Source organism: Tenrec ecaudatus, chromosome 12 (genome assembly GCF_050624435.1).
Source record: "Tenrec ecaudatus isolate mTenEca1 chromosome 12, mTenEca1.hap1, whole genome shotgun sequence".
Taxonomy (NCBI): domain Eukaryota; kingdom Metazoa; phylum Chordata; class Mammalia; order Afrosoricida; family Tenrecidae; genus Tenrec; species Tenrec ecaudatus.
Genome location: NC_134541.1, coordinates 138,218,868 through 138,240,818, shown reverse-complemented (window position 1 = coordinate 138,240,818; position 21,951 = coordinate 138,218,868). Strand labels below are relative to the sequence as shown.

At 49.6% G+C, this 21,951-nt stretch overlaps 1 protein-coding gene across 3 annotated transcripts in view; it reads right to left on the bottom strand.

Annotated features, from left to right (window-relative positions):
* Positions 1–3,459: 3,459 nt before the first annotated feature.
* The window catches only part of RNF216 (ring finger protein 216), a 125,728-nt gene continuing 107,236 nt past the window's right edge, over positions 3,460–21,951 (bottom strand). For all 3 annotated transcript variants that reach the window (XM_075527558.1, XM_075527557.1, XM_075527559.1), the window contains 3 exons: positions 18,591–18,813; positions 6,652–6,721; positions 3,460–5,929 (listed from right to left, as the gene is read on the bottom strand). In XM_075527558.1, the coding sequence (XP_075383673.1) occupies positions 5,610–5,929; positions 6,652–6,721; positions 18,591–18,813 (613 nt within the window). In that variant the 3' untranslated portion in view covers positions 3,460–5,609. The remainder of the gene's footprint in view (positions 5,930–6,651; positions 6,722–18,590; positions 18,814–21,951) is intronic.

Below are 21,951 nucleotides of genomic sequence, written 5' to 3'. Positions count from 1 at the left end.
TCCAGGGCTCCCACTAGGCTGCCCCTGCCCTCCACCTGCAAGGGGTTGGGGGCCCATGTACTGCTCAAGCCTCAATATTGAAGATTCTCATTTTGCCTCCGTATCCCTCCTTGTCATTCAACAAGGTTCCCGGTGTACACCTCGGAGCCTATGGGGCCTCCCACACTCTCACAACAGTAGCTTTGGTCCTGTGGGTTCAGGTTGTGCCCGGAGTGGGGGAGGGTATGTCCCCAGAGGAATTGTAACCAGATGGTTTCAAGCTGAAGGCTGGGGAAGTTTCTAGACTGTTCGGTGCTGTGCTCCTGGACCTTTCTTCCAGTCTCCTTGAATTCCATGCATACTGGGCTGTGAAGCCCTGGTGGCCTGATGGTTAAGTTAAGTGTCTGACTACTAATGAGAGGTCAGAGGTGAGATGCCATCAGCTTCTGAGGAGAAAGCAGGGAGCTAGGGTTGCTGAGTGGGGATCCCTTCATGGCCTGTTGAACAGCGCTGGGGGGGGGGGTGGGGGAAGGGACCACGTGCTCTTTTACACAGCAGGGAATGTGGTCTGAGCAAGGGCACAGCAGGCAGACATAGGGACAAGCCCCTTGGCAAGCTGGCTCTGATTGGCTAGTGGTGATGAAACGGATATCTGGCCTGTGATTGGTCCCAGGGGCCCATACTTAGGAGACAGATGAGGACAGATGGTGGCCTGGAAGGGGGATGCTGGGCCTCAGTGCAAGGGAATGCTTGAGTTTTCAGAAACAAGCAACCGATTAGTCACAAGGCTAGGGTGGGGACCCTGAGCTGGTAGCCCCTACTCATCCATTCCAGTCTGACCACCAAGGATCAGAGAGCCCGGCAATGCCTCATGGGCAGCTTTCAGGGAAGAGCAGAGTCCTGGCTTAAAATCCCTTCCCCTCTCCTCAAATCACAAACTGATGAATAATTTTTCAGCCTGTGAGCAGCTTACTTGGCCTGGGACACCTGCCATGTGGGTGCTGGAGCCAATACCGTGATGTGATAGGGGTTCAGTTTAGGGTTCCCAGAGAAAGGAAGTGCCCTTGCTGAGCATGAAGAAGATACAGCCACTGGAGTGTGTAAGGAAGCGCAATCCTTGCGAAAGGGACAGAGTGGCTTAGGGATGGGAAGAAGGGGTCAACCAGGAGGACGGAAGAGGTTTGAAGGAAGATGGATCTTGGAGAAGCACATTGACAGAAATAAGGCTCCCTGTGGGTCTCCAGAGCCTCCTTCCACCCCAATCACTGCTTGCCTGCCCCTAGAGCTGGGGTTCAGCCCAGGGTGGATTTCTGCTCCCACCTTGGGGCAATGTCACTTCCTCAGCAGCATTCCCCACAAGCCTGTGTACCCATCAGCTCGCTAGCATATGCAGGCACACACTTGTTGCTCTGCATCCGCATTTACCCAGTTCCAATCTGGGCCCACACTTTGCCTCTAGCACTCCATTCCCCCCACTGTTTTCAGACTTTGAGCTACTAAAGCCCTGATAAATCGCTCACTCAGAGCGCTCCAGGGGTCCTGGCAGGGTCAGCTGGTGGATGGGGAGCTCAAGAGTAGTCAAAAAAAATCACACACAATGGCAGAAGTCACTTCCTATCAGTATTTACAATGCACATAAGTGGACTAGATGCTCCCATCCAAAGGCAAAGGGTGGTAGGATCCAGCAGGTTTCCTTGTCTAGCAGGGCAGCGGCTAATTTTGTTAGCAGCCCTATGTGTTACCCCACTGTACTACCAGGGCTCCAGGAACCCCAGTAGCAATAAATATATCATAGCAATGTTTTTTTATGACTATAGAGATGGGTCAAAACCTAAGAATTCCATTCTCTTCTATTTGTCCACGAGCTTATTGGAGATCCTTAGTGTGCACGTGGCAGGCACCTATTTGTATACAGACATTTATGTTTCTGGGCTTTTGACAAACTGGTTCCTTGGTTTTAGAAGTTTGGGCTCAAGTTTTCATAGGGTGTCTCTGTTACTGGCCTAAGAATGTATTCTCTAGACAGGCTCTGCACCTCCCTTGTTAACAGTCTTCGAAGCTCACAGGGGCAGTCCTAACCTGTCCTATGGGGTCACTGTGAGTCAGCATTGACTGATGGCAGGGTGTTTGTTTTGGGTTATCCTACATCCTGGTTCATGGAGTAGTAGCTGGGGTCTTAACAACTTGCAAGCAACCATGGAGGCACAGGCATTGGTCTCGATTTGGAGCAATGGAGCAAGAGGGAGTCTGAAAGAGGAAGAAATGCATCCCCGAGAGCAGAACCACATGAGTGTTGGAGTGCCTGGATACCTTGGGCAGGATATGTGATCCAAACAACTGAAGTGTACAGTCTTACATGTCTGGAGGTTCAGTGCAGACAACCATGTGGACAAGCCTGGCAGCAGCATGTTGGATGAGATCTGTGGTTGGAAAGCACAGATACAAATATAAAAAACAGAGAACGAGGAAGCTGCTCTTGTCAGGGGCCGGAGTCCCCAAGGAGCAACCTAGAGCTGTTTGGCAAATACTCCAGGAGGCAGACAGGGGTGTCCAGTGACGGGTGCTTCTATTGGCCACAGGTCCACCACACAGCCCTGCAGCAACCATGCCTCACATCTTGTTCCACTCAGTGCCCCCTGAAGATGCTGTCACCGCTCCTCGTTCACTGCCAAGCAACAACTGCCTGAACTGTCCCAAAGTAACCAGGCTAGGAAGGAACCCAACTTGTATGGGGAATGATCTTTTGAATCCACCTTGTATACACCCACGGACAACTCTTGATCCATGGATTCGAGAGTCCATTGTGCAAGGCACATCCTCAGGCTTGGTGTGAGGTGGCTGTGAGTGCAGGGGAGCTCTCCACTGTCATCGGTGACCAGCCAAGTCCAGCTCCAGCGAGCCTTGCCGTAGAGAGCAGCAAACGCAGGGGAGCCTGAGGGGCTGTAACTTCAAAGGTCACTGAGTGGGGACCATCCCTGGCAGCAGGTAACAGGGAGGACAATGCAGGCTGGGGGGAGGTAGGAGGGGAAAAGGGTCACCACTGAGTGTTGCATTCAGAAAAGAATTGCAGAGCAGTCTCTGACTTGGCTGTAAACCTATGAACTGTGGTGGGTGCAGGAACAGGTCCCAGGGGAACCAGACTGACTAGTCATTAAAAAAGATGACTCACCATCAATGAATATGCTGCCTCCTTCCCACTCCATGATGTGAGACTGGTACCAAGGTCCAGCTGTGCTAGGAGCCCAGTGGGGACGGGGCAGGAGGCTGGTTTGCAAACTCACCCAGCAGGGACTATGACCCATATCCAGGTTCTCTACCAAGTCATTTCCTGCATTTCCTCAGCAGATGTGGCTCTGGCCTTGAAGGGGTTCTCTCCCCACCTGTCCCCCAGACCTGGTAGAGCCCCAACAGAGGTGGGAAAGGGGAGCCCTCTTTAGTTCCAAAGAGACCCAGCAACATGCACCACAGACCCTTCTACAGTTGCTCTTGCGCACAAGAGTGCACCAACATTTATTTACAAAAAGTCCAAGTTACATATGATACAGGCTTTTTACACACAGTAGTTTAAATTCAGTGGCTAGTTTATGCATGTCACTACTGGAAGGTAAAGAAAAACAAGATTAAACTACGTATTCATTTCTTCACTATTCTCATACAAAGTGGCGGACATGCACTTTCTCTTTCCCACTTCTGACTCCTGGATGTGCAAACACTCCAGCCCTCTCTCCCATTTTAAGGCAAGTGAAGTGGACTGTCGTGAGTGGTCCCTCCTCTGGGGAGCAAGAGGCATGGCTGTGGCTCAGAGAGGAGCAGGTGTGGGCTCTTGCTGATTCTGAGACAAGGACCAACCTGGGTTCCTGTCGCTGTGTGTTCCACTGGTTGGTTGGTTGGTTGGTTACACAGAGCCTGGGTTCTTGTCAGCACACACACTGGTTCTTGGGAGGTCTCACCCCAGGTCTGGTCCTGCCACTCAGGGCTCCTGCTTGTCTGGAGCCCGTGGCAGGGATAAAGAGGAATGCTGGGTCAGGGAGGTCAGCGTGGAAGGGCAGGAACAGCTAGATCCTCATCGTCAAATGTGGCTGCCAACATGTGAGGTCTCCTCAGAAAGGTCTAATTAATATTGGCTCGCTTGCTCGCCTATGGCACTGCCAGAGCTGGGCCCCCAGGGCACCTCTACCCTGGACTGTCATTGGGACTGCTGCCACTGTCCTGTAGCTGCCTGAAACCTGCAGCCTTGCCCGGAGCACAAAAGGGCTGCACAGGACCCCAGTGAAAAGGACCGCCCCCCGCGGCGAGGAACTGGTTCCAGAGGTCCCTTGTATGTATGGTGGGGCAGCAATTGGGGCTGGTGGGCCCATGTGGTGCGGCATGCACGGCCACCCCCATCGCTTAGAGAGGCCTTCCACAGAAGGCAGCAGGAACAGGCTTTCACTGATAAGTAACGGTGGACTGGACCACGCACTCACCCAAGGCACGCCTGTGGCACACCCACAGATGGCAGCTTGTCAGAAGGCACTGGTGCTTGGCGGGCCCCCAAGCAGGGAGGGGGACTGTCTGTGCCCTAAACTCTTACTCTTCCTGAGTGCCAGCTTTCTCATCTGGTTCCCTCAGCCTACCCCCAAAGATCACCTGCTCCCATACCCCACATCCTGGGGACAGGAAGAAAAAATGGGGCTCTTAGGAGGTACTGTTCTCTTGACGAATCCTTGAAACACATCGAAGGAGTAGCTGGGCAGCAAGTGTTCACAGCAGGCGGGCCTGGTGGCGGAGGACGTGCTAAAGTCTCTGACGTATGCACCTCACCTCTACCTTTCAGGTGTGGCTCACCTTACCTGAAGTGCAGGTCAAGCACAGCCCCTCAGCTGAACAGATAGAAAAGCTTCTGCTCTGCAGGGGGTTTGGGAGGAGGCCTCCCCTAGTGGCTCCAAGGCTCAGCTGTCAGTATGTAGAACTCCATCCTGTGATTACTGAGAAGACATGAGGGAGGCCAGGGCCAGGGTGGCTGACACTCTACGAAGATAAGGAGCTGCACTGCCTTCTCATCAAACCGCAGGAAGGGAAAAGCTGCTTGCTACCCGTAGTCCTGGAGTGGGGAGCACAGAGGAATGCTCAGAGACAGAGGGGGGACTCTGGACCCCTGGGCAAAGTAGGAGGGACTGGGCAGGGCATTGCTTAAACTACAAAACAGACTGTACCGTGAGGCCAAGAAGGGGCGGGTGGTGGGGGTGGGGAAGCTTCCAGGCCCAGGCACTGGGGCAGGATCCTGAGGGAACCCATGGAGCCAAGGGCCATACGAACTCTGAGAGGCCTGTCCTTGTCATTGGGAGCTTATCCTTGGGAGGGGGAGCATCTAGGAGCTGAGATTGAATATTTACTGTGCAAGTGAGTGGAAGGAGTTCCAGGGACAAGGTTTTGCTGCAAAAGTCCAGTCCCTCACTGTGTGGCCCCGTAAGACCAGACCAAACCCATGCCCAGTACCCATTGTCCCCAGCCCGCCTTCCCTCAGTCACCAAGGGCCTGGCCTTCCCATGTGTTGGAAGGTTAAGCCAGGGAGGCACGCTGCCCCAGCCCCACACAGGCCTGAGGGCTGTCCTGGAGGAACCTCAGTCCTGGGGGGGCTTCCTGGGCCGTCAGAATCGGTGGCGAGGCTGGGGACCAAAGTGCATGGGCAGGTTGTGCTCCAGAGGGACGTTAATGTGGGCAAAGTCATAGTTAACCCTCATGTTGGGCAGAGGGGGCACGTACGGCGCTGGGATGGGACCCATGTTGAGGGGGAAGTTGTTGAACATGGGCCGCACGGGTGGCAAGGGGAAGGGTGGGTGCACAAAAGCGTAGGGGGGGATTTGAGGCTGGTGCAGATTCTGTGGGACAGGCCTGGGTAGGACCTCGATTCTCTGCACTTTCTCTGGAGGCTTCTCCAAGGGCGGCCCAATACGTTTGAAGGTGTTCTCTGAAAAGCACAGGGAATTCCATTCAGAAAATATGTTAACCTGCTTGGAACCAGGCAGTGTGGTCCCACACTCCCCCAGAGCTTGGTGCTGACAGGCATGAAGTGGGCCCTGGGAAGGGGGACAGGTTCAATGCAGCACATGCTCAGCCCAGGGATCCACAAGCCATCAGCATTACCCTTACTACTGGATGCAGGTATTCCCCCAGCTTGTTTACACAGCTGCCACAACAAAGAGCCAAGCACACCATGGCCCTCCCAAGGAATGCTGTACCCCAGTCACCTAGGCGCTCACCTCCTGCCCCAACTCAGAACAGGACGGATCTCTGTGTGCTGCTTTCCTTGGGAGCCAGAGACGGAGGGGGGAGGGGGGCTTCTCACATGCTATCCCATTCTTCCTCCAACCTCCAGGGCCGGGTCCCCATCTCTAGTCATGATCATCTTCTAGTTACTCCCTAAGCTCAGCCTGGCCCAGACTTCTTTATCTGCCAGCACCATATGGCTTCTCCTCATGGTCAACCACCTACACAAGGGGATGTTCATCCCAGACCACCTGATCCCTGAGGCAGGGGCTGAGTGCCAGGTTCCGAGGGAGGGCTAGCAGCTGGGGCCCCGAGCAGTCCCTTGATCCTCTTAGTCCACTCTATGGTTTCCGTGGGTCTGCATGGACTGGGGCACTGCTGGGACCCTCAGTTGGGGGCTGTCATGGTATGGGGCACACTTGCCTCCGTTTTTTCTCTTCTGCTCCTCTTCAGCCTCTTTCTGGATTTCCTCAATGAGCTTCTCATCGTCCTCCTGAAATAAAAGTCACAGAGTGCATGAGCTAACAGGGACTGCCAATGTGTGTACCTGGCAGGGACAGTGGGCAAGGTTATTTCAGAGCCCTGCTCACAGCACCCATACCTGTTCCTCCACCAGCTCAACAGTGCCTGGAGCTGGACCGAGAGACCCACACAGAAGTGGCCGGAGGGGCTGCAGGCAAGCAGAGGGTGGGACAGTGGCAGCCAGAAAAGCAAAGGGTCTTAAGAAGGTGTCCCTGGAAGCTTCTGGTCCTCAGTCTGCAAACTGAGCAGATTCTGTGCAAAGCCTGATGGGTAAGTGAGCTGAGATGGACAGAGGTCTTCTCAGGTATTGCTGACCTCCTGAACCACTGTGGGTTATCAAGCCAGGGGGCAGTGGCCTGGCAGGCTAAGGATAATTCCAGTCAGATGCTGCCATCCTTCCTCCCAAAATACAACTCAACACACCTGCAAACTCTGGGTTTTTATTTTTAACCCATGGGTCCCAGTGACCAGTGGACATTTGCGTTGGACAGGGTTCTCTAGAGAGACAAACCAGATTGCTAGTAATTATATATAAATATATTTATAAAGATAGAAATATAATACAAGAAATGAATCGTTAAATTATATACAGATAGACAATACAAGAAATTAACAGTTAAATTACAAAGCAGTGAGACACTAGCAGTCCTTTAAGACTTGAGAGCCTCCAGTTGCCAGTCCCCTTCTGTAGAGAGAGCTGGGCTATATATATATATCCAGGCAGCAAACAGCAAGGCAGGTCCCCAACTGTCATCAACTGTCGGTCCCCAGCTCCAGAGATGAACATTCCAATCGTGTGGGCTTGAAGGGACCTCAACTTACAGCGACACAGTCCACAGGCTAGGCATCACACTGGTAGTGAACCCCTTTAAACTGAGGCACAGAACAAGCAAGGCGAGGCTCACCAAGCCATTTATCCCTCTGCCCTTCAGTTGATCCTACATGTGTTTCTCGGCCAGGCTGGCACAATAAACTATCGCAACATTCAAGGAACTGCTGAGACATGCGCACAGGGTTACACAGGCATGTGGATGGGCAAGCACCCGTGGGGCAGAGGCAAGTGTGGTGGACTCAGTGATGGAGCTTCGTAGTGGACAGCTGGCTCAGCCGTACTATGAATGCCCCGGCCCACAGTACTGAGTGACCTCTCTGTGCAGCTATGAAGCTACAAGTAGGCCAGAGCTAGGGCTTTTTCTCCACATGGTGGAATGGGATCAATGGGCTGCCCCACTCATTAACTGATCACTCAAGACATTAGCAGAGAAGGTTCCAGGAACTCTAATCAGGCAAGGTGGACATAGTTGGAAGGTGTCCACAGACGTGTCAAGATAAGACTTCCAAAGCCTTCAGGCCAAGGTGTTCCAGCAGAAAGGAGCACTCCTGGGAGTTTGTTGGTGGTGGTGGGGGAGGTGGAGGAGGGTGACTGTTATTGAGAGGCAAGAAGACCCCAGAAGGCACCTCTACCCTGATGCTGTTTGTGATGTTGCGGTGCTGCTCACTCTTTCAGCACAGAGCGCCCCGAGCATGCCTGTGCACCAGGCACCCCACAGATGCTGGCATTTTAGGGTTGTGATCAGTTGTGGCTGACATCCCATTGGGATGGGACGATTTCACTGTGAAAGGCTCACTGACTCTCTCATTGGATTTTTGATGGGCAAATGAATTAGCAGCAGTGGCTTCCTCAAGGGGCTAGCTTCTGGGCCCCTGGCTTTGCTGAGGGCAGGTAAGGGAGAGGGGGAGGGGTTTGCGCGAGCTCTACCACCAGTTAACCACATCACTCTCCCCACAGGAGCCACCCAGCTGTGAACCCGAGCCTTACCTCACCTCGAAGCAGAACTCCGCCTGCCCCAGTCTGAGGACTATTTTTAGTCTGTTTGTTCTAGAAAGAGTGCATCCTACACTCTTTGAAGTACAATATGGCTCTTTCTCTCTGAAGCCTTCTTTCTTCACTAAATGCAAGGACAAGGGCAAGGGCAAGTAGGCAGGATGAAGTACCTGTGTTGGTGAAGGGTGGAACTAACCAAGCCCTGAAATTCCAGGGCCACCAGGCTTCTTTCTCCAGGTCCACCTGATCAGCTCCAGCTGATTTTGGGGGTAAATGAGGGGGAAGAGGGAGCTCCCCTCCCGCTTCACCTCAGCCAGAAACCAAAGTTCCAGACCAGGGTCTTTTCAGTGGGAGAGGCAGAGGGCTGACTCTGAGTGGCTAGCTAAGTTTCCTAGGTGGTAGCCTGGGCTCTTCTTGAAAAGCAGGAAGCAGTGTCAGCCTTTCCTTGCTGACACAACTCAGGAGGCTGAAGGGGGTGCGGTACTCTTTCTGCCTTTTTGCCACACAAAAACAGGGGTTTTATACTCATGTGCATTAAAGAATACCCTTAATTCCCTGATAATTAATGTATCTCTATTAAGGCAATTTTGAGAATAAAAAACCCCCAGAAAATTCACCTGCAATTCCTTCCCAGAGGCAACTGTAGTTACACGGGTCTCTCATTCGAGAACAGCAGCCCCCATAATTGCCTGGCCACATTCAGGCTGGCCTGTCCCTCTAGGGACATCCTGCAGTCACAGGGAAGCTCAGCAGATCCTCGTCTCTTTGAGGACACTGAGGCTCAGAGGAAGACCACCACAAGTAAGGTAGGGCTGAGGCCTGTGCCCAGTCTGCCTGGGCTGGGTGTCTACCACTGGGATGGGGACTCCAAAAGGAACCCCTCTAGCTGTCTGCTCCCTGGCATGAGAGTTCAAGAGGGACAAATTGACCTGGATCAGTCCCATTCACTGGCCTCCCTCTGGCCCAGGTCACTGGAAAGAGTCCGTCACAGGCTGGGTTCGATGCCGGCCATCAGACAGTAGGGGCTGGACACACGGAGTGTGAAGAGTCATTCCCCGGAGCAGCAGGCAGACTCTGCCTGCTGTCACTCCGGGAGGTAGCACCCGGTGCTCAGCAGATGTGGAGAGCTTTACTGGCCGAGTCTAGCAAGGGGGTGTTCCCACTTTCGCTTGCAGACTTCCTCAGGGCTCCGCAGGATGCAGGCAGGACAGGGGTTGGGACACGTAGGGTTCACGTGGAGGGGATGAGGAACAGCCCAGGCGAGAATGGTAGGCTGGTGGTGGGGAGCCAGGCCAGTTAAGAGAAGTTCCAATTAGAAGGAAGGGGGAGGGGGGAGGGAAGAAGGCAGGAACCAGCTAACCCTCACGGTAACGGTGGTCATGTGACCCTGCCCAAGCAGAGGAGTCTAGAAAGCTGATGAAGGAGACAGGGAAGGTGGATGATTTCAAGAATCTGCTACTAGCATCCATCACAGGCCCTGTGACCTTTCCCACAACAGCCACTTATGCACTTGGCAGAGATATTTGCCAAAGCTCTCGACTGTGTTTTGCAGCTGCTTTTCCATGGTCCTGCTGCCAGCCTGGCAGCCATGGCCCGCTCCCTGTGAGCACAGAGAGGGGATGGTACATTGTCCTGGTGGATGGATCTCCCCTTAAAACGCACATCATCCGCTGCCCTGTTTCCCACTGGCTGGGCCCAGCTGCTGTTAATATTCTGGCAGTGGCTTCAGGAAAGGCTTCCCAAGAGCCAATATACAGTTTCAAATGATTCCCTGCCCAGCTGCAGCTTGCCTGAGCCAACACGAGGACAGGACTGCCCCCCTTCCCATGCATCCCCCACAACAGGAAATGGGGAGGGGTGTCTGGTGTAGGGGAAGCAGTTGGTGAGGCATATGTTGCGCAGCTGGGTAGAACAGCCCACAGGGCAGGACACTGCACTGGAGGGTGCAAGGTGGTGAGGTGGGGAAAGTGTGGGTAGAGATATTGCTGAGTTGGGTAAGGCAGGGAAGGGGAGGACATGATACTCCAGGTCCCATTCTTCTGCAGGGGCACCTCCTCCACAGATTCGAAGGTCTTGTTTGGACTCTGGTCAGGGTCAAGTGTGCTGCCCACAGGTGCTGGAGCTGGCTGTGGCAGATGTGCTTCAACAACTGTGTTTATTGGGTTGAGTAGTAGGACCAACTTAACTGCCTTATCTCCTTCGAAAGCACTCCAGAGACAGCTTACACCCAGGGTGGCTATACTGTTTCCAATCTGCCCAAAGGGATGGAGCCACACAAGCGTCTTGGCCTTCGTAGGAGGCCCTATCCCACTGTCCCCCTCGGGCCCAGGAAGGGGCTCAGGGAATGGTTAAGTTCAAGGTCCTCGGCGAGAGGCTGGGATCTTTTGCATCCCACTTTCCCGTGTGCGGGGGTGGAGTGGGCTAACATGGGCGTCAGGCCCAACCAGGCTGGACAGCAGCAAGCTGAGGAGCCAGGGATGGGCACCACTGGGTCCCTTCACTGTCCCATTTTCTCTACAAACAGTGAACTGAAGTAGTTGGAGGTGGGGGTGGAGGGAGTAGGGCACAGTCGAAGCCAAAAATGAGCCACTAGTCTCAAGTTGTGAATCGCTCTTCTCACCACGGCCTCATCTCTTCCTCCTCAGTTCTCTCCAGAACCTGTTACCGCCCCCGCCCCCGTGTGTGTGTGTGTGTGTTTCCACGAGGCAAATGCAAGCTGACCCCATCTGACAATCAGACACAGATAGACACAAGCCACTCCAACCTGCTACAGGCCAGGTGCATGCTGCTAAGCAAAGGTGCTGCCCAGCTGTCTACCGGCCATGAGCAGGACCTGCTGCAAAGTCTCCTGTGCGGAGACACAAAGGTCTCTGAACAACTTTCTGTAGAATTGGAGCGTCCTTGGGGCAGACTCACTGTGGAGCTCCATTTACCTGCAGGAAACCTACAGCGGGAGTCCTCAGACACTTCTAGAACCCGACTGAGCACGGCTGTCCTAAGGTGACTGGGGCACAATCTTAGATGGGCGGGCCAGCCACCTGGCCTCTGACATATTTGGATGCTTCTCCGAACCACAAAAACCACGCTGCCAAAAACAAATAGAATAACCACGCTGCATGTCTGTGGATCTTGGTTTGGGCTTTTAAAGCGGCCTGAAACCCTGACAACTGTGCCTCTGTCCTCTGGTACTTCCTCCTCCTCCTCTCAACAAGGTACCTTATTTTTTTTTCTCTGTCAGGAAGCTTCAGTGGGGAGCAAAAGCATTGTTAGGAGTCAAACTAAGCTGCGAGTGTACTCTGAGGCTGGTTAGCTGTGAGCACACCTCATCCACAGGACTCTTGGTCGGATGCTTTGGCTGGCATGCGACCAAAACATTTGGTGCTGACAAAGTGCGTTACTGTTCACGAAGCTGCTCTAATGGGAGACAGGGCCGTCTCCGGAGACATCGCGATTCGTTAAGGATGAAGATCAGCCCCTCTCCAGCCAGAGTGGGGACAAGACCCTCCTCCCTTGGTGACGAACTCAAGTTTCTTCCTGGCCACGGTTAATGACGCCGGGAGCAGCTAGGTTGACAGCGCTCCCTTTGTCTCCTTTGCCTCTGAATGGCTTTGTGTTCTCAGAAGCCCCAACAGATGCTGAGCTGGAATTTGATCGGTGTCCTGGTGTGAGTCAAGGGAACTGGGCTGATTCTGGACAAGAACTTGCTCTGTGGGAACGGGACGACCAGAACAAATCAAACCTCTGGCTCTGGAGACCAGAGAGAAACGGAAGCATTACATTCACCCCGTCTTCCTTTTGAAATTGCCTTTGAGCAAATACCAGCCATTTCTCCAGTTAGCAGATGGCTCCCAAGCCCGGAGACAGAAACCCAGGGCCAAGATCTGGCCTTGTCCTGTTTGTGAGCTGCTTCCAGAGGGATCGAGTGCCACCCAGGAACAGAGTTCTCAGCAGCAACCCTCAGGCCTCAGGGCTGGTGGTGGGCACTGAGGCCTGGGAAGGCATGGGCAGCTATGAATCACCATGGTGAACACTCTTCCCATGGTGGCTGCTCGCTCTCCCACAACAGAAGGAAGCCAAGTCCATTCTGTGACGAAAATCCCTCTGCTGTTTCATGTATGTTCCTTGACACAACACTGCTGACCTGTGGGCATCTGGCTTCTAGGCAACACCATGCATCTCACCACCTACCTTAGGTAGTTTGCTACAGATGTATCTATGAATGCGGGGGAGTACACGGGAGGAAAAGTTATGAAAACTTATCGTCACAATCAAACACCTTGAGGACATGAGTTGCTAGGCCTGGGGACTCAGGACCATCGTCTGAGGGACACCAAGGTTAAGAGGTATAACAGGCCGTGTTCTACATGCTATTTTGGTGAGCAGTGACAGGGATCTTAAAAGCTCACGTGCAGCCATTGCTCCATCGGGAGAAAAGGAGATGAAAACGTAAAGACACAGGGAGACAGTTAGTCTAACGGTCCAGAGGCCACGGGAACCCTGAGACCACAACTAAGATGGTGGCTGGCTCTGAGAAGGCGAGCATTAGAAGGTCCTAGAGATGGTGGGAGAAAATGTGCAAAAGAGACCAGGCCTACTGGTGGGACTTCTGAGACCATGACCCTTAATACTCCTTCAGGTTTGGAAGTGAACTTACCCAAGTTAGAATCATCAGCATTAAGATCAAAAGGGCAGCGTTTCCATCAATGATAAAGATGGGAAGGGTAGGAGAGGGGGCGGAGTGGACACAGAGGAAGTGGGATCACGGCTGACACAGTGAGGGGATTGCTATGGATGAGGAGAACAAAATGTATACAGATAGAGAGGCTGAATATAAAATTTATCTGTTTGGTAAACCTTCACCTAGTGTACAATAAAAAGTTAAAAGAGCAGAACAAAAATCTTCAGACAGTTCTGAGGATTCGGGAACATTCCTTAATGCTGGGCTGAAGCCTGCCTCTGGTGACACACCAGAGGCCAGAGCCTGCAGCTAACATAACGATGTCTGGTTGGCCTGCAGTGTTTAAAGATGTCTGGATTAACAGCAATCATAAAAAGTTGGCGATTTAATTTCAAGTAGATTTCCAGCTTCTCTGGAAAAGCCTGCAGCTCTAAACATAGTCTCATGGATGAAACCCCGTTGCCTCTCGAGCCTGGTCTACTACACACTCCTCTGTCTCTGGGGGTACACTACAGGTCAGTGGGCCCAGTGCTATGGGTTGTGGTATTCTATTTGCAAACCTCCATCTTTAAATAGAGACCGCTTCATTTTTGTGGTTGCCTGCTATTCTAATGTAATATTGAGCTTATCCCCTATTTTCAGAGATATTTAAGGTGGTTTCTACATGCAACCCCATCTTCAGTGAAGCAGTTTTACAGCCATGTCATTGTGAACATGTCCAATTACCACAGTAGACCTTAGAATACATTCTTTCGTACATGTTACTGTTTGACTTACTGTGGTGTTACCTTCCCTCCTCCTGTAGCAATAGTGGACACACAAGGGTCCCAGCCTCTTGGCTTGGTGAAGCCATGTAAGCAAGCCCTGGCTCATGAGAATGAGACTGCCTAACGGAGGAAGACTGGTGAACAACTAACCTGCAATGTATAGCCGACACAACCTTGATTGTTAAAAGTGAAGAGGACTGAGGAAGACCAAGATTCTAGCCTTTGGTGTGATTCACACCACAACACAAAGAAAAAGAAAAACCCTAACACCCAGGTCAAGGATTTAATTTTACTTGAATCTACAATCAATGCCCACTGGGTGAATCTGCTGTGAGACCTTTTGAAAGTACTGAAGAGCAAAGATGTCCCTCTGACCACTGAAGGAGTGCCTGGTCCAATCAATTCATGGTGTTAGCAGTGGCCTTATCTGCACGTGGACATTGGATAATGAATGATGAAGATGACATAATTGATGCATTTGCGTTATGTCAAAGAACACTGAATGCACCATGGAGAACGAACAAGTCTGTGTTAGGAGTACAGCAAGCGACGGCTCTTTGAAGAAAGGATGGTGAGACTTCATCCTTTGTATTGTGCATCAGCCCCAGAGAAGGACATCATGCTTAAAGAACGTCAGCGAAACACGGAAAGATATCTGCGAAGATGGGCTGACATTGGCTGCAATAATGGGATTAAACAAAACAATGATGTGAGGACGGCGTAAGACGGGGCAGTTGTACACAGGGTCACCACAGCTGGAACAGACTGAACGGCACTCAGCAACAAAACAATGAGGAACAGTGGTGACTTGCAGCATCTTCTGGAAACACTCCTGATGCCTAGATCCTTTCCAGACCACAGCCACATCCAATCCTTGGCAGAGAAAATGCTGGAAGCCAGGAGTCCCTGATGTTTTGTTCCATGACTGGGTTGCTCATTTCTGTATGTATTTATGCGGGAAAAGCAAGCTTCTAGGTTAAGCAGTTGTTTTTGAGCTTGCTATTGTTCATAGACAAAATCAATTCTTATTAATACAGGGATGTTTACCAGTGTTTTAGAGTGCTATTACTCGTTACATCCTGAGAACGCCTATCAATTATCGTTAATATGTTACACCTATATTTCCCAGCTTTTCCCTTAACCTTTGTTTACTAGTGTCTTTTGTCAAAGAGAAATGAAATATTTCTTGTCTGGTCTAGACAAGAAATTTTTGAGTGATTAGCAGTGACCAAAAACCAGCTAGTGAAAATCCCCTATGTCCACCTAGTAGTAGTCAGGGTGATTTTAAAAACCCTATCTGGCTAGTTCACTCCCCACAGTAAGTCAAAGAGTTGTGTCATACCTGGATTGAAACCCCAACTTGGGCCCTCACCAGTCTACTTGGCTTTGCCCAAGTTCACCACCTCTACACTATCCTTGCCTCCTGTCTGTTCGTACAGATCACATAGGTTTCTGTCCATCGAGTACTACTGATGTGCCTCTCAGGGATGCGTCCCCGGGTCTCTGGATCTGAAGCAGACACCTGTATTTGCTTCAAGGTGCTAACAGAACGAAAGACTCCTGGCACCAGACTGTCCCCCTTCTGCCCTCAATAGTCCTGGCTACGTTGGCTATTCAACAATGAACAGGTGAGTGACTATTATTTCCCCACTGATCCTAAGTGGTGTACTCATCAAGCATGGAGGGCTCAAAGGTCTGCTCCTCCACTCTGTTTTGTCCCTTAAATGTGTTTGTTTACTTTTCATTTACAGATGTCCGCATGGTTTCTTTAGTGTAGCATGCCAGTGAAAAATGAGCCTCTCTTCCAAAACCTTGACAAAGCTCAATATTTATCCACAGAAATATTACGATCAATTCTCAAGAGAAACAAACAAAAATAACCTCTACAGAATTCAAGGTCACATTACAATTCACGGCTGCTTTGGAGGGAAGTGATTACCATGCAATGCCATCTTCCCTTTCAGGGACAAGTATATTTCCCACGAACCAGATCACCGTCACCTGTCGCACATGCACGAGAGAAGTTACTGTTTATCACTACTAGGTCATTGTCAAAGGCACATTGGGGTACTTCCTCAAAGCCTTTCTTTTGCTCCATGTTAGCAGGGAATCAATTCTCTACTACACGATGAGGTTCATGTTCATACAATACATTCACGCCCTGGGGCCTTAAAATACACATTACTGTTTGATAACATGTCTTCCCATATACCATACTTATCCTTACAGATCTGTTTAGAACTGACTGCGATGGTTCTAAATCAAGAGACTAAATAGCTGACCCTGGATTAGGGAATTAAAACGGCAACAAGTCTAGTCACATGTATATTTCCCCCCAATATATAAAAATGATGTAAACTCATGCTACTGATACGTACAGTACTGTAAGTGTACTTTCTCCAACTTACTTTATTGTGAGAGTATAGTGTATAATGAATCCCACTGCCATGGAGCTGATTTGGCTCACAGCAAAATATAGGGTTTCTGAGACTGACAATCTTTATGGAAACAAACAGCCTCATCTCTCTCCCTTGAAGCAGTAGGTGGGTTTGACTCACTGATCTTATAGTTAGCAGTCCAATACTTATCCCACAGCACCACCAGGGTTCCCTAACACATATAACATACAAAACACATGTGAACTGACTTATTTATGTTACTGTTCAGATTCTGGGTCAACAGCAGGTTGGTTTAGCAGTGGTGAAGTTTTGTGGGGGAAACAAGTTATATGTGGACTTTCAGCTACGTTAGGGGTTGGTGTTTCTAAACATCTCCTCCTCGTTTCAGGGTCACCTGAACTTTAAGAATTACTGTTTTTCCAATATCATAGTTTACCTAAAACCAAAGCATAACTTCCCATATGTTCTTTATGCCCTTCAGCGGCATAAAGTTTTATAGCTTTCTTCCTATGTTTATATATTTCTTGTTAAAATTCCAGTTTAGGTTAGTTTATGATGTGTATTACTACTGTGAGTCTCTTGGTGGTACAAAGGGTTAAATGCTTGACAGCTCATCAAGTGTGGGAGGTTTGAGTCTATCAAGAGGTACCTTGGAAGAAAGTCCTGATAATCGACTTCTGAAAATCCAGCCATGAAAACCTTCTGTAGCCCATGTGTCTCCCCTGACACGTGAGGTCACCGTAAGTTAAGAGTCTAACTTGGTGGCTCCTGGGTGATGGGCACGCTGTACACGTACTTTGTTTCCTGCCACTCTCTCATTACTTCCCAGTTTCCCAGTGAACCAGTCTATCTTTTTAATTTAAACCTCAGATAGTAAATTTGCCTTTCTCCTTTACATCTAAAAAGGTATAACGCATGATCAGAGCACAGCAGGTCCCCAGCAAGCATCAGCCATTACTTTCTCTGAGGTTTGCTTCTTATCTTAGCCTTTTAGGTTAATTTCATTAACTAGCAGTTCCCAAAGCAAAGCAGTCTCATTCTTGACTTTACTGGGTAGGTTCCCATAGATTTTCACTACTAAACATATACTAGTAGCTATCCTGAGGGAGACCTGACAACACTGTTGGGTAAACTTTGGACTGCTAATTGCAAGGCTGGCTGTGCTGCTGGGGAAAGATGAGGCTGTCTGCTCTCATAATGAAGTACAGTTTTGGAAACCCTACCTAGTATCCTTAAGAGTCGGAATTGACTCAGTGGCAGCGGGTAACTACATAGAAGTGGTTTTTGGAAAATTTTAAGGGAGCATCCTTCTAAGACTTTTTTCAATGCTCAAATTATGCATGGATACTTGGCTTTACTGAAATGCCTTCTTTACTCTCTGGAAAAATGATCTATAATACATTTTTTTGAGACTTGTTTTGAGGTTCTACAGGGGAGCACAGCTACTTTTACACCCCTGAGTGAATGTCGTCCTTTTCAACTGAGCACGCAGCTTCGGGAGGGACACACATGGAGCGGTGAGGGAGAAAGGGGACATCTGCCTAGCCAGCAAGATCACCTGAAATCAACCCTGGCGATCAATGGGGCAACAGATGTCATAGGCAGATTGCCCTCACATTGGAATTAAAAAAAAAACACCAACCATTTTATTGGGGGCTCTTTACAGCTCTTCTAACCATCCATCCATCGTGTCAAGCACATCTGTACATATGTTGCCATCATCCTTTTCAAAACAGTTTCTTTCTACTTGAGCCCAATATTATAGAATTCTTAACATTTAACCAGCCTTGAAATTTCAGAAAAAATTCATCCAATCATGGTTTCTGGGTGCTAGGATTTTCCTTACAAAGTTTTGAAGGATATATCTGCTCAGTCCACTTCTGAGTCGGTTCTGATTCATAGCAACGTTATAAGACATGGTAGAACTGCCTCCGTTGAGTTTATGGCTTTATACAAATATATGCAAAATTTCCCCCACTTTTCTATGCTCTGAAATCTTTCAAATGGCACAGAACATTCTTATTATCTGAAAGATAAAAGAACTTGTCTTCAATAAATACCATTTGAGCATACTGCTTTCTGAAAAGCAGCTTTCTTATTACTTCCTAATCAGTTACATAGACATCATCACCTTTCCATCACTCCCTTATTGCCCCCCACCCCGCACTCACAGTGGGGTCCGTCCAGAGGGAGCATCGGAAACACTCCTGGCATGGGGCTCCCGGGGAGCGTGGGTGCTGGCAGAAGTGGTCATAGCCGTTGATAGACACGCGGCAGAGGTAGCACATCTGTGCACCACAGCGACAAGACATGCGGTTGCAGCCTTCAGATTTGATGAGGCCAGTCCCACACTTGTGGCACTTCCGAATTCGGGCAGCAGTCATTTTTTCTTCACTGAAAACAAAGCACAACAAAACCACGACTGTAGATGGCAGGAAAGACAAATATTATTATGGGCATTACATGGTCATTTTACCATCTAATAACTGTGCAGCACCCCCACCCTCCCACCTCACGGTGACATTCAAGTAGGAAAAGCAGCTATGTTTTAGCAGTGGAGAACTGGGTCCAAGGCTTATCAGTACGCCTTGGGGAAATGACACAACTGCTTGTGTTTCCCCACTTGGAAAATGTCTGATTCATTTGTTAAGAGTCCCCATAGTCTTACAGCAGAGAAGAAAAAAATGAGCGTCTTCCTACAGAATGTGATATACACAGAGCTGGATAACTGAGAGTCAGGAAGCTAAAGCGTTCACTACATGCCTGTCTCAGTTTTTCAGTGCTATTTTGCTTGTGAAATATCAACATTGGTGACTTAGTCAACTACTTTTCTCACAAGTGAGGGGCTAGAAGTTCAATCTCCGGGCACCAGCTCTACGGGAAGGTTTTCTTTCTCTGTTGGCTCTGGAAGAAGGTTCCTGATCTTTTCCAGTTTTTTTCAGATGGCTTGGTCTCTCCCTTGTCTCTACTTCTCTTGTTTGTTTAATCTCTATAATTCAGGAGAGATGAATACACTGACCCCACATGGACTTGTCTCATTAACAGGACAAAGAAAACCCATTTCCAAATGGGGCTCAACTGTAGGTTAAGATTTGTAATACATGTCATATGGTAAGTAGGGTTCAACCCATCACTCTACCCTTAACTCCTCAAAATTCTTATCCTGATATCTGCAAAACACACTCACCCCAAAGGTCTTAAGCCAACTCCCAGTCTGAAATCTTATCTTTTGAACCATCTATATCAAATACAGGTAAGGCTCCAGACATATTCCACCCTGGAGCAAAATTCCCCTTCATTGGTGTGAACCTGTGTAATCTAGATGATAAACTTTTGCTTCCAATATACAATGGTGGAGCAGGCACAAGATAGACATTTCTGCTGAAAATGTGAGAATCTGGAAGGAAATAAGGGATAAAACGCACCAAAACCCATCAGAACAATGTACAACTAGCTCCAAGCAATGGCCTAACCCTCCATATTCTGGAAGCTGGTTACATGCTCTGGATTTTGGGTGTAAACCCCTTGGCTTTGGGTTCTCAGCTCTGCCTTCCAAGCCCATTGGACAAACACTCCCTCAGCTTTGGGCAGCCCCTATTCCCCAGAACCTCGGAGGCTATGGTCCAAACACTCTAGAGATTCAGGAGACTGTGGCCCCATCCTTTGAAACTGATGAACTCCTACTTTTCTGCTTCTGCCAATGGCTTTGTTGATTTCTAAACTGCTCCAGGAAAGGTCCTTTTCTTTTTTTTTAGAGAACAAACATAGCTTCTTTGGCCTGTTCCTGCCTGTAGAATTCTAAGGAAAAAAAACAAACAAAAAACTCTGCTTTTCGGAACAGCAAGGGAATGGAGTGGCAAGGTCCCCAGGGAATGCTGAAAGTGGACTTTGGGGCCAGGGCGTGGTGCCCCAACAGACTGGACTGGAAAACGCTCCTAAGGGCCAGCAAATGATCCCTGAACTAACTACAAGCTTTTCTCTTGTGAACTGTTTTGTTCTGTTCTTTGTCAGTGGTTTGTTTTTGTTGTTTTGTTGTCTGGTTGTATACTGTTGCTTTGTTTTCCTCTGTCTTGTTTTCCTGCATGTTAGTGACTCCACAGGTCTGTCTGAATAGGACAGGCTGGATGAACTATCTGGAGGAAAAACAACGGGACCGACAGTTCCGGGGGGACTTGGGGTGGGGGGGTAGGGGGGGTAAGGAAGTGGTGTTAACAAACCCAGGGACAAGGGAAAAACATGGGACCCCAAATGGTAGAGAAGGGGAAGTGGCAGGCCTGGTGGGAAATGATCAAGGGTAAGGTTGCTTAGAGAAGAGGTATACTCTAGCCCAGGTGGCGATGAAGCATGGTAGTAGGGCAGGAGGAAAGTCAAGGGAGATGGAGGAAAGAGCTAGGAGTCAAAGGGCATTCATGGAGGTCTAGACAAAGACATGTACATGCAAATATATACAGGAGGATGGGGAAATAGATCTATGTGTCTATATTTATAGGTCAAGTATTAAGGTGGCGGAAGGACCTTGGGCCTCTACTCAAACACTCCCTCAATGCATGAATACCTTCTTTTATTAAATTGGAACTCTATGATGCTCACTCTCCCGACACAACGGCTGGAGCCAAAGTGGGTGAACAAGTAAATGTGGTGAAGAAAGCTGATGGTGCCCGGCTATCAAAAGAGATAGTGTCTGGGGTCTTAAAGGCTTGAAGGTGAACAAGCGGCCATCTAGCTCAGAAGCAAAAAAGCCCACATGGAAGAAGCACACCGGCCAGTGCGATCACGAGGTGCCAAGGGACCAGGTATAAGGCATCATGCAAAAAAAAAAAGATATAAGTGTGTGTATGTATGTGTATATGTATATGTATATATATACCATATTAAATGAAGGGGGAAGTGCAGAGTGGAGACCCAAGGCCCAAGTGTCGGCCAATGGAGATCCCCTCATAGAGGCATTTAGGAGAGGAGATGGGTTAATTAGGGTGCGAGGTAGTACCGATGAAGAACACAGCTTTCCCCCAGATCCTGGATGCTTCCTCCCCCCAACTACCATGATCCGAATTCTACCTTGCAGGGCTGGATAGGACAGAGGCTGTACACTGGTACATATGAGGGCTGGAGGTACAGGGAATCCAGGGTGGATGATACCTTCAGGACCAAGGGTGTGAGGGACGATGCTGGGAGAGTGGAAGGTGAGTGGATTGGAAAGGGGGAACTGATTACAAGGATCCACATGTGACCTCTTCCCTGGGAGAGGGACAGCAGAGAAGGGGGGAAGGGAGACTCCGGATAGGGCAAGATATGACAAAATAACGAGGTATAAATTACCAAGGGCACATGAGGGAGGGGGGAAAGGGGAGGGAGGGGAAAAAAAAAAAGAGGACCTGATGCAAGGGGCTTAAGTGGAGAGCAAATGCCTTGAGAATGATTGGGGCAGGGAATGTATGGATGTGCTTTATACAATTGATGTATGTATATGTATGGATGGTGATAAGAGTTGTATGAGTCCCTAATAAAATGTAAAAGAAGAAAAGAGAAAAA